The sequence below is a fragment of the Coregonus clupeaformis genome, chromosome 31, assembly GCF_020615455.1.
Source record: "Coregonus clupeaformis isolate EN_2021a chromosome 31, ASM2061545v1, whole genome shotgun sequence".
NCBI classification, from domain to species: domain Eukaryota; kingdom Metazoa; phylum Chordata; class Actinopteri; order Salmoniformes; family Salmonidae; genus Coregonus; species Coregonus clupeaformis.
The window spans coordinates 40,646,710-40,659,649 of record NC_059222.1 but is presented as its reverse complement, the minus strand read 5'-3'; the positions used below and the strand labels follow the sequence as shown (position 1 = coordinate 40,659,649).

The 12,940-nt window shown below is 42.4% G+C and overlaps 1 protein-coding gene across 2 annotated transcripts in view; it reads left to right on the top strand.

The window, feature by feature from the left end:
- The window catches only part of LOC121547728 (RNA binding protein fox-1 homolog 3-like), an 861,621-nt gene that overhangs the window by 414,072 nt on the left and 434,609 nt on the right, over positions 1-12,940 (top strand). For both annotated transcript variants that reach the window (XM_045209896.1, XM_045209895.1), the window contains exon 4: positions 6,735-6,797. In XM_045209896.1, the coding sequence (XP_045065831.1) occupies positions 6,776-6,797 (22 nt within the window). In that variant the 5' untranslated portion in view covers positions 6,735-6,775. The remainder of the gene's footprint in view (positions 1-6,734; positions 6,798-12,940) is intronic.

Here is a 12,940-nt window from a genome sequence, read left to right as displayed (position 1 = left end):
CAAGCCAGCATAATGTGACTTGTAGGCCTGATGTGGACTTTAAACCAGGAGATTCCTAACAACACTTTGTTATGGTATAACTAGGCCCTCAAAGAAAGGGCTTATGATATATGTAACATATTGTCATAAATAATTACATGTTAAAGACTAATAAGGCTGGTGGGATCTACCCGTTCATAGAGGGTTCTAGGAAGAACCCTCCAAAGAAAAAACGGTTATTGGTAGAACACTTCATAAACGCTTCTAGGAATAACCTTTAGATTATAAAATGGTTATTGGTTGAACCCTTCATAGAGGGTTCTAGGTAGATCACTTTTCTTCTAAGAGTGTAGGGCCCTAGACTCCTGTGGTTGTGTGCCTTTAGACTCTCTGGCTTGAGGATACAGCTGTGTGTAACAGAGAGGTTTGATTTCACAGTGGAAATACAGTACCAGTCAAAAGTTTGGACACACGTACTCATTCAAGGGTTTTTCTTTATTTTTACAATTTTCTACACTGTAGAATAATAGTGAAGACATCAACACTATGGAATAACACATATGGAATCATGTAGTAACCAAAAAAGTGTTAAACAAATCAAAATATATTTGAGGTTCTTCAAATAGCCATAATTTGCCTTGATGACAGCTTTGCACACTCTTGGCATTCTCTCAACCAGCTTCACCTGGAATGCTTTTCCAACAGTCTTGAAGGAGTTCCCACATATGCACACTTGTTGGCTGCTTTTCCTTCACTCTGCCGTCCGATTCACCCCAAACCATCTCAATTGGGTTGAGGTCAGGTGATTGTGGAGGCCAGGTCATCTAGTGCAGCACTCCATCACTCTCCTTCTTGGTATTTTTATTTTTTACATTTGACATTTTAGTCATTTAGCAAATGCTCTTATCCAGAGCGACTTACAGTTAGTGAGTGTATACATTTTCATACTGGCACCCCGTGGGAAACTAACCCACAACTCTGGCGTTGCAAGCGTCATGCTCTACCAACTGAGCTGCAGCCTGGAGGTGTGTTGGGTCATTGTCCTGTTGAAAACAAATGATAGTCCCACTAAGCCCAACCACATGGGATGGCGTACCGCTGTAGAATTCTGTGGTAGCCATGCTAGTTAAGTGTGCCTTGAATTCTAAATAAATCACAGACAGTGTCACCAGCAAAGCACCCCTACACCATAACACCTCCTCCGCCATGCTTTACAGTGCGAACTACACATGCAGAGATCATCCGTGCAGACCAAAGGACACATTTCCACCGATCTAATGTCCATTGCTCATGTTTCTTGGCCCAAGCAGGTCTCTTCTTATTATTGGTGTCCTTTAGTAGTGTTTTCTTTGCAGCAATTCGACCACGAAGACCTGATTCACACAGTCCCCTCTGAACAGTTGATGTTGAGATGTGTCTGTGACTTAAACTCTGTGAAGCATTTATTTGGGCTGCAATTTCTGAGGCTGGTAACTCTAAGGAAATTATCCTCTGCAGCAGAGGTAAATCTGGGTCTTCCATTCCTGTGGCGGTCCTCATGAGAGCCAGTTTCATTATAGCGCTTGATTGTTTTTGCGACTGCACTTGAAGAAACTTACAAAGTTCTATACATTTCTATATTGACTGACCTTCATGTCTTAAAGTAATGATGGACTGTTATTTGTCTTTGCTTATTTGAGCTGTTCTTGCCATAATATGGACTTGGTCTTTTACCAAATAGGGCTATCTTCTACCTTGTCACAACACAGCTGATTGGCTCAAACGCATTACGAAGGAAAGAAATTCCACAAATGAACTTTTAAGGAGGCACACCTGTTAATTGAAATGCATTCCAGGTGACTACCTCATTAAGCTGGTTGAGAGAATGCCAAGAGTGTGCGAAGCTATCATCAAGGCAAAGGGTTGCTATTTGAAGAATCTCAAATATAATATATATTTTGATTTGCTTAACACTTTTTTGGTTACTACATGAGTCCATATGTGTTATTTCATAGTTTCTATGCCTTCACTATTATTCTACAATGTCAAAAATAGTAGAAATCAACAAAAACCCTTGAATGAGTGGGTGTGTCCAAACTTTTGACTGGTACTGTAGCTACATTCACAGTTCAGGCTCTTATGATCTACTGGAGGCTGTACTAAAGCTCTTTCACTATTGTCATTGTATACATAAACTGTGCCTATCAGTATTAACACTGCATTCATGATGATGATGAGGATGACTTCATCAAAATGTTTCTAAAGTCATTTTTCCTTTCAGGGATCATTGTACTAGCGCTTTTGTAATATTTGTACTATGGCGCTGTTTAAATGTTTGTACTAATGTTGTTGTAATGTTTGCACTAATGTGTGTCCTAATGTTGTTGTAATCTATGTACTAATGTTGTTGTAATGTTTGTACTATAGCGCTGTTTAAATGTTTGTAATAATGTTGTTGTAATGTTTGTACTATAGCGCTGTTTTAATGTTTGTACTAATGTTGTTGTAATGTTTGTACTAATGTGTGTACTAATGTTGTTGTAATCTATGTACTAATGTTGTTGTAATGTTTGTACTATAGCACTGTTTAAATGTTTGTACTAATGTTGTTGTAATGTTTGTACTAATGTTTGTACTAATGTTGTTGTAATCTATGTACTAATGTTGTTGTAATGTTTGTACAATAGCGCTGTTTAAATGTTTGTACTAATGTTGTTGTAATGTTTGTACTATAGCGCTGTTTTAATGTTTGTACTAATGTTGTTGTAATGTTTGTACTAATGTGTGTACTAATGTTGTTGTAATGTTTGTACTAATGTTGTTGTAATGTTTGTACTAATGTTGTTGTAATGTTTGTACTAATGTTGTTGTAATGTTTGTACTAATGTTGTTGTAATGTTTGTACTAATGTGTGTACTAATGTTGTTGTAATGTTTGTACTAATGTTGTTGTAATGTTTGTACTATAGCGCTGTTTCAATGTTTGTACTAATGTTGTTGTAATGTTTGTACTATAGCGCTGTTTTAACGTTGTTGTAATGTTTGTACTACTGTGTGTACTAATGTTGTTCACATCATACTTTTGCGGTCTGATCAATATTCTCTGGATTCTCATTGGACAATCATTCAGTGGCTTAGACATGATTGACACCAAGGGTTTGTGGTCGGTTTCTACTTCGAAGTCTTGTCCGTAGACGTATGTGCTCGCCAGTAGTTCTTTCTCTATTTGTGCATACCTTGTTTCTGCCCCATGTCATGGCTCTGGACGCATAAGCGACAGGTTGCCATGTGTCGTCACGCTGTTGCAGAAGAACTGCTCCCAGGCCGAACTGTGACGCATCTGCAGAAATCCTTGTGCTTTTCTCTGGATCATAGAACCTGAGCACAGGCTCTTCCGTGATTGTCTTCTCTAGGTTTTTGAAGCAGAGTTCTTGCTCATGGGACCATTCCCATTCGTTGTTCTGTTCCAGAAGACATCTGAGTGGAGCAGACTGTGCTGACAGTTGAGGTATGAACTTTGCAAGGTAGGTGATCGTGCCCTTGAAGCGTCTCACGTCATCCTTGTTCTTCGGGCGCTCCATGTTGTTGAAGGCTGATGTTTTCCTCGGGTCTGGTTTGACTCCATTCTCTGAAAGTACGTCTGCCACGAAGGTAAGTGTTTTCACACCAAACTCGCATTTGTCCTTGTTTAGTTTCAGGTTGACTTTCCGTGTCAGGTCCAGCACTTTTCTCACTCTCGCGTCGTGTTCTTCTTTTGTGGACCCCCCAGACGATGATGTCATGCATCATGGTCTCTACTTCTGGAATGTGCTAGAAGATCATGTGAATTGTCTTGTGGTAGACCTCTGGTGCTGAGAGAATCCCATATGGTAGACAAAGAAATCTGTACCTGCCCTCAGGTGTGTTGAATGTGCATAGCCTTGCGCTTGCATCATCTAGCTTCATTTGCTAGAATCCTGATGAGGCATCAAGCTTACTGAACCAATATGCTCCAGCAAACTGCGACATTATCTCTTCTCTGGTTGGCAAGTTGAAATGCTCTCGCTTGATAGCTTTGTTGAGATCTCTCGGGTCTAGACATGTCCTGAGATCGCCTTACTTTTTCACCACAATAACCGGTGAGCTTACCCAATCTGTAGGTTCATCCATTTTTGTGATGACGTCCATCTTTTCCAATGCGTCCGAGTTCCTCCTCAAGCTTTTTCCTCAGTGCAAATTGAACTTTTCTGCACGCATGCACAACTGGAGTAATTTTGTCATCCGTACATATTTTGTGTTCTCCGGGTAAACATCCGAGACCCTGAAACACGTCCTCGAACTCAGCCAGTAGCTGTTCTTGGTCATTTTCAGTCTGTGATGTCACTACATACACTCTTTTACCCCAAATTGAGCTTTTCACATGCACTGATTCCTAGAATAGGCAGTACACTCTTTTCCCCGATCAGCAGCTGTGCTTTGAACTGTTTTCCTTTGTGCTGTAAAGTTACTATGCAGCTTCCTTTAACTGGTACGTTCTCCCCAGTATAACCAGTAACCTTGATTTTCACAGGGTGTATTTTGCTCTTCACTTTCAGTGTTTTGTAGTCATTCAGCGACAACAGGTTTACCTGAGCTCCAGTATCGAGCTTGAATGGTATTATAGTTTCATTCACAGTCAATGGCACAATCTATTCAGCTTTTACTGCATTGCATATTTCCGCAGAATCAACAAAGATTTCTTCAGTCTCCTCTTTGACTGTGTGAACCTTTTTCTTTGTAGCCTCAGCTTTGCAGCATTTTGAGAATTATTATTTTAACCACAGTTGCTACACATTTTGCCATATGCAGGGCCGTTTTTTGGCTTGTGGATAGCTCCACATTTTCCACACAGATTTTTCTATTTTGCTTGTTTTGTTTTGTAAAGCGTTGTGTGTGTTTCTCCTCTCTTTTTATTGCACTGACGTCTCATCCCTGCGCAGCTCTTTAGCTTGTGCTCTGGTGGTTTCAGCTGCTCCACACATGTTCACTGCTTTATCCAAAGTTAAATCTTGCTCACGCAGCAATCTCTCCTCAAGTCCATTATCAAGTATGCCACAGACTATCCTGTCTTTCACTAGTGAGTCTTTCAGATTTTCAAATTCACACGTTTTGCTCAGTGTGTTCAGCTCAGCCTAGTACTGGTCAAAACTGACTGCCTGTTTCTGATCATGAGAGAAAAACTTGTATCTCTCAAATGTGACGTTCTAGCTTGGTACAAAGTACTCTTCAGATTTAGCCATGAGCACAGTCAATGTCAAGTTTGCCTCGTCTAGCTGAAAGCTATTGTAAATGTCCAATGCATCCTCTCCAATAACATGCAGAAAAATGGAAGCTTTCAATTTGTCATCATCTCCCCCTGCTCCACTGGCTGCTAGGTAGATATTGAATCTCTGCTTGAAATGTTTCCAATTGTCAGCTAGATTGCCGGTTAAGTGCATAGGAGTAGGAGGACTAAGCCTATCCATGACGGGAAACACTCGGGAAACAGGAACAGTTTCAATTTCTCTTACTTCGGTAGGTTGTCAATCAACTTCCTCGTCAACAGATTCCAATGCAGCCTTGCTCTCGCTGCTGTCACTCTCGCAGCTGCGGCTCATTGGCATCGCTCTTGCAAGCTAGCAGTCACTTGACTTGTGGTAGAATGCTCAATTTTAGTCATTGAAATGTGCCGAGTTACTCCATTCCAGTCTCGTCATGGCGACAACCAATCTGACACCATGTTATGTTTGTTCCTTTAAATAATAATTCCAGTCTCGTCATAGCGACAACCAATCTGACACCATGTTTTGTTTGTTCCTTGTTTAATGACAAATCGGGACGTAGGTTGAACTACTTTTAATAAACAGATACTTCAGCTAGCAATCTCCTTGTGTAGCCATTCAAGGCATACTTCAACTTCGTTATTAACACATAACAACACAGTAATGTTTTTTGTACTAATGTTGTGGTAATGTTTGTACTAATGTTGTTGTAACGTGTGTACAAATGTTGTTGTAATGTTTGTACTAATGTTGTTGTAATGTTTGTACTAATGTTGTTGTAATGTTTAACTCATGTTGTTGTGATGTTTGAACTAATGTTGTTGTAATATTTGAACTAATGTTGTTGTAATGTTTAACTAATGTTGTAATATTTGAACTAATGTTGTTGTAATGTTTGAACTAATGTTGTTCTAATATTTGAACTAATGTTGTTGTAATGTTTAACTAATGTTGTAATATTTGAACTAATGTTGTTGTAATGTGTGTACTAATGTTATTGTAATGTGTGTATTAATGTTGTTGTGATGTTTGAACTAATGTTGTTGTAATATTTGAACTAATGTTGTTGTAATGTTTAACTAATGTTGTAATATTTGAACTAATGTTGTTGTAGTCTCCTGAGTGGCGCAGTGCTAGCTGTGCCACTAGAGATCCTGGTTCGAATCCAGGCTCTGTCGTAGCTGGCCGCGACCGGGAGACCCATGGGGTGGCGCACAATTGGCCCAGGGTAGGGGAGGGAATGGCCAGCAGGGATGTAGCTCAGTTGGTAGAGCATGGTGTTTGCAACGCCAGGGTTGTGGGTTCGATTCCCACGGGGGGTATGAAAAATAATGTATGCACTCACTAACTGTAAGTAGCTCTGGATAAGAGCGTCTGCTAAGTGACTAAAATGTAAAATGTGTTGTTGTAATGTTTGAACTAATGTTGTTGTAATGTGTGTACTGATGTTATTGTAATATTTGAACTAATGTTGTTGTAATCTTTGTTTCTCCTTTAGGGAAGCACATAAGTCCCCTCGCTGTCAGCTGTCAGCTGTACATGGATACCCCCAGCTGGGCAGGTCAGTGAGTGTGTGTGTGTCTAAGTGTGTACGTGTGCATGTGTACATCCTCACAGGCATGTGAGCAACTAAAGTGAGTGTTGGCGTGTGCCTGCCTCCGCACGTGAAATCTTGTGTAAGCTCCTGTGTGTGTGTGAGTGTGTGTGTGTTCATCTGAGTGTGTGTACTTCCCTGTGTCTGTGTTCCTCACTGTGTGTGTGTTCCTCTGTGTGTGTGTGTGGTTTCGTGGGAGTGCTAGAGATAGGTAATGTGCTGACTGCAGTCCATTGGTTCTGGGCATGCCCGTTAGAGCCAGCTATAAATCCTAGCCTGACTGGGCTAGCTGAGCTGAGCGCTGCTCTCACACTGTCAGCAGTCCACCCAATGAATGGATGTTAAATGCCACAAAAAGCCTCTTTAATTCAGCCTGCTGAGCGACAAACCACTTCTTCTCTCTCTTTCTATCTCGATCGTTCGCTCGCTACCTGTCTCTCTCTTTCTCTTTCTCTCTCTTTTTATATCTTGATTGTTCGCTAGAATTCTCTCTCCCCCCACTCTCTCTAGCTCTGCTTGAATTCTCTCTCTCTCTCTCTCTCTCTCTCTCTCTCTCTCTCTCTCTCTCTCTCTCTCTCTCACTCTCCAGCTCTCCTTTCTCTCTCTCTCTCTCTCTCTCTCTCACTCTCTCTCTCTCGCTCTCTCTCTCTCTCTCTCTCTCTCTCTCTCTCTCTCTCTCGCTCTCTCTCTCTCTCTCTCTATCTTTTTCTCTCTAGCTCTCATTTCTCTCTCTCTCTCTCTCTAGCTCTCCTTTCTTTCTTTCTCTCTCTCTCTCTCTCGCTCTCCTCTCTCTATCTCTCTCTCTCTCTCTCTCTCTCGCTGTTTCTCTCTCTCGCTCTCTCTCTCTCTATCTCTCTCTCGCTCTCTCTCTCTCTCGCTGTTTCTCTCTCTCTCTCTCTCTCTCTCTCTCTCTCTCTCTCGCTGTTTTCTCTCTCTCTCTCTCTCTCTCTCTCTCTCTCTCTCTCTCTCTCTCTCTCTCTCAATTCAATTCAATTCAATTCAATTCAATTTAAGGGCTTTATTGGCATGGGAAACGTGTGTTAACATTGCCAAAGCAAGTGAAGTAGATAGTAAACAAAAGTGAAATAAACAATAAATATTAACAGTAAACATTACACTCAGAAGTTCCAAAAGAATAAAGACATTTCAAATGTCATATTATGTATATATACAGTGTTGTAACAATGTGCAAATAGTTAAAGTACAAATGGGAAAATAAATAAACATAAATATGGGTTGTATTTACAATGGTGTTTGTTCTTCACTGGTTGCCCTTTTCTTGTGGCAACAGGTCACAAATCTTGCAGCTGTGATGGCACACTGTGGTTTTTCACCCAGTAGATAAGGGAGTTTATCAAAATTGGGTTTGTTTTCGAATTCTTTGTGGATCGCTGTAATCTGAGGGAAATATGTGTCTCTAATATGGTCATACATTTGGCAGGAGGTTAGGAAGTGCAGCTCAGTTTCCACCTCATTTTGTGGGCAGTGTGCACATAGCCTGTCTTCTCTTGAGAGCCAGGTCTGCCTACGGCGGCCTTTCTCAATAGCAAGGCTATGCTCACTGAGTCTGTACATAGTCAAAGCTTTCCTTAAGTTTGGGTCAGTCACAGTGGTCAGGTATTCTGCCACTGTGTACTCTCTGTTTAGGGCCAAATAGCATTCTAGTTTGCTCTGTTTTTTTGTTTGTTCTTTCCAATGTGTCAAGTAATTCTCTTTTTGTTTTCTCATGATTTGGTTGGGTCTAATTGTGTTGTTGTTGTTGTTGTTGTTGTCCTGGGGCTGTGTGGGGTCTGTTTGTGTTTGTGAACAGAGGCCCAGGACAAGCTTACTTAGGTGACTCTTCTCCAAGTTCCTCTCTCTGTAGGTGATGGCTTTGTTATGGAAGGTTTGGGAATCGCTTCCTTTTAAGTGGTTATAGAATTTAACGGCTCTTTTCTGGATTTTGATAATTAGCGGGTATTGGCCTAATTCTGCTCTGCATGCATTATTTGGTGTTTTACGTTGTACACGGAGGATGTTTTTGCAGAATTCTGCATGCAGAGTCTCAATTTGGTGTTTGTCCCATTTTGTGAATTCTTGGTTGGTGAGCGGACCCCAGACCTCAGAACCATAAAGGGCAATGGGTTCTATAACTGATTCAAGTATTTTTAGCCAGATCCTAATTGGTATGTCAAATTGTATGTTCCTTTTGATGGCATAGAAGGCCCTTCTTGCCTTGTCTCTCAGATCGTTCACAGCTTTGTGGAAGTTACCTGTGGCGCTGATGTTTAGGCCGAGGTATGTATAGTTTTTGTGTGCTCTAGGGCAACGGTGTCTAGATGGAATTTGTATTTGTGGTCCTGGCAACTGGACCTTTTTTGGAACACCATTATTTTTGTCTTACTGAGATTTACTGTCAGGGCCCAGGTCTGACAGAATCTGTGCAGAAGATCTAGGTCCTGCTGAAGGCCCTCCTTGGTTGGTGACAGAAGCACCAGATCATCAGCAAACAGAAGACATTTGACTTCAGATTCTAGTAGGGTGAGGCCGGGTGCTGCAGACTGTTCTAGTGCCCTCGCCAATTCGTTGATGTATATGTTGAAGAGGGTGGGGCTTAAACTGCATCCCTGTCTCACCCCACGGCCCTGTGGAAAGAAATGTGTGTGTTTTTGCCAATTTTAACCGCACACTTGTTGTTTGTGTACATGGATTTTATAATGTCGTATGTTTTTCCCCCAACCCTACTTTCCATCAATTTGTATAGCAGACCCTCATGCCAAATTGAGTCAAAAGCTTTTTTGAAATCAACAAAGCATGAGAAGACTTTGCCTTTGTTTTGGTTTGTTTGTTTGTCAATTAGAGTGTGCAGGGTGAATACGTGGTCTGTCGATCGGTAATTTGGTAAAAAGCCAATTTGACATTTGCTCAGTACATTGTTTTCACTGAGGAAATGAACTAGTCTGCTGTTAATGATAATGCAGAGGATTTTCCCAAGGTTGCTGTTGACGCATATCCCACTGTAGTTATTGGGGTCAAATTTGTCTCCACTTTTGTGGATTGGGGTGATCAGTCCTTGGTTCCAAATATTGGGGAAGATGCCAGAGCTAAGGATGATGTTAAAGAGTTTAAGTATAGCTAATTGAAATTTGTGATCTGTATATTTTATCATTTCATTGAGGATACCATCAACACCACAGGACTTTTGGGTTGGAGGGTTTGTATTTTGTCCTGTAGTTCATTCAATGTAATTGGAGAATCCAGTGGGTTCTGGTAGTCTTTAATAGTTGATTCTAAGATTTGCATTTGATCATGTATATTTTTTTGCTGTTTGTTCTCTGTTATAGGGCCAAAAAGATTGGAGAAGTGGTTTACCCATACATCTCCGTTTTGGATAGATAGCTCTTCATGTTGTTGTTTGTTTAGTGTTTTCCAATTTTCCCAGAAGTGGTTAGAGTCTATGGATTCTTCAATTACATTGAGCTGATTTCTGACATGCTGTTCCTTCTTTTTCCATAGTGTATTTCTGTATTGTTTTAGTGATTCACCATAGTGAAGGCGTAGGCTCAGGTTTTCTGGGTCTCTATGTTTTTGGTTGGATAGGTTTCTCAATTTCTTTCTTCGGTTTTTGCATTCTTCATCAAACCATTTATCACTGTTATTACTTTTCTTGGGTTTTCTGTTAGAGATTTTTAGATTTGATAGGGAAGCTGAGAGGTCAAATATACTGTTTAGGTTTTCTACTGCCAAGTTTACACCTTCACTATTACAGTGGAACGTTTTGTCCAGGAAGTTGTCTAGAATGGATTGAATTTGTTGTTTCCTAATTGTTTTTTGGTAGGTTTCAACACTACTTTCCTTCCATCTATAGCATTTCTTAATATTATTCAGTTCCTTTGGCTTTGATGCCTCATGATTGAGTATTGCTCTGTTCAAGTAGACTGTGATTTTGCTGTGGTCTGATAGGGGTGTCAGTGGGCTGACTGTGAACGCTCTGAGAGACTCTGGGTTGAGGTCAGTGATAAAGTAGTCTACAGTACTACTGCCAAGAGATGAGCTATAGGTGTACCTACCATAGGAGTCCCCTCGAAGCCTACCATTGACTATGTACATACCCAGTGTGCGACAGAGCTGCAGTAGTCGTGACCCGTTTTTGTTGGTTATGTTGTCGTAGTTGTGCCTAGGGGGCATATGGGGGGAGGGGAATGCTGTCACCTCCAGGTAGGTGTTTGTCCCCCTGTGTGCTGAGGGTGTCAGGTTCTTGTCCAGTTCTGGCATTTAGGGTCGCCACAGACTAGTACATGTCCCTGGGTCTGGAAATGATTGATTTCCCCCTCCAGGATGGAGAAACTGTCTTCATTAAAGTATGGGGATTCTAGTGGGGGGATATAGGTAGCACACAGGAGGACATTTTTCTCAGTTGAGATAATTTCCTTTTGAATTTCTAACCAAATGTAAAATGTTCCTGTTTTGATTAATTTAATAGAGTGAGTTAGGTCTGCTCTATACCAAATTAGCATACCCCCTGAGTCCCTTCCCTGTTTCACACCTGGTAGTTTGGTGGATGGGACTACCAGCTCTCTGTAACCTAGAGGGCAACCAGTGGGTCCGTCTCCTCTATACCATGTTTCTTGTAGGATGACAATGTCTGTATTTCCGATTTCTTTGGTGAAGTCCAGATTCCTGCTCTTTAGGCCAAAGGCAGATGACCTCAGGCCTTGGATATTCCAGGATGAAATATTGAAGGCTTTATGTTCCATAAAGTGTCTAATGTTGTTGGTTGTGTGGTTTGGCCTCAGGCCAGTAATTGTGAGCAGAGCCTGCTGAGCATCTGGTACATGCCATTGGCTTGGGCTAGTGTAAGAGTGGGTGTTGGGCCTGTTTGCCTGCTCACGGCCTGGGCGTATGTGTGACTTTCATGTTGAGGCCCTCTTTTTGGGAGTGGGGGGCTTGGGGGTGGGTAGGAGGGGGCATAGGTCTGATCTGAGGGGGGCCTAAATGGGGTGTGGGCATGGTTGACTTGGGGGAGTTAATTGGTGGGGGGTGTAGATGTGGTTGATGGTGCTGTGGTCTGGATGTAGGTCCTCTCTGCGGGGGGTCCTCTATGTGTAGGTCCTGGGGGGTCCCGCAGGTCTGGGAGAGTGTCTCGCTGGTCTGGGCGGGGTGTCTGTTGATCTGTTGCTCCTGTGTGAGGTGTTGGGTCTGCGGTTGAGGGGGCGATATCCTTTAGGGTCCCGGGCGAAGGTGTGCACTGCTGCCTTGTATAGGTGGACCTGGTCATAAAGGCTGTTCACGTCCAGGGTGGAGTGGTGGGCCAGGTAGACATTTGGTTTTGATGCACAGTCACGGGAAATACTTGCGTTTACCCGCTGTATGGTAGCAGGGTGGAAGTCTTTTCGAGGTAGCAGGGTTGAGATAACCACTTGTGCGTTGGGGAAAGTAGAATAAGCTTTTTCTATCACTCCCTTGAGTGCTGTGGCCACCCTTTCCTGCTGTGTTCTCAGGTCGTTTGTGCCTGTGTGTATTATTATGTGGCTGGGTGACCCTAGTCGGTCCTCAGACAGAAGGTCTAGGGCGCGCTGGGTGTTTGGACACCAGAGTTTAGACACTGTGTGTTTTGGAAAAAGTTTATTTTCTTGTATGTATTTCCCGTTTGAGTCCATAAGGAGTACAATCTGTGGCTTGTGTATGTCCTCAGTGGGTGTGGGGGTGTCATGAGGACTATCAGGGTGTCTGACTGGGGGGTTGCTCAGAGGGGGTTGGGATCCCCCTGGGCTTGGGGTTCTTCATTTGTTTGTCTGTGTGTGATGTCGAGGCTATGGTCAGGGTCTAGGGTGTACTGTTCTGCTGCGGTGTCGAGACTTTGGCCAGGATCTGAGGTGGGCTGTTCTGCTGGCTTCTCTGCGGGGTGGCCAGCTCTCTAATGGGTTGTTCTATGTCACCCGTCATCGTTCTCACCTTCTCTCCAGCACTCTGATCCTCTCCTCTAGTGCTCTGTTCTTCTCCTGCTCCTGCTCTTTCTCCTGTTGATGTTGTCTCACCACAGTCCAGAGTGCAGACATGTCTCTCTCTACCTGCAGCTCTCAGGTCTAGTTAAGGGGGTGTTGTTGTGCGTGACTGTTGTCTGGGTCTGT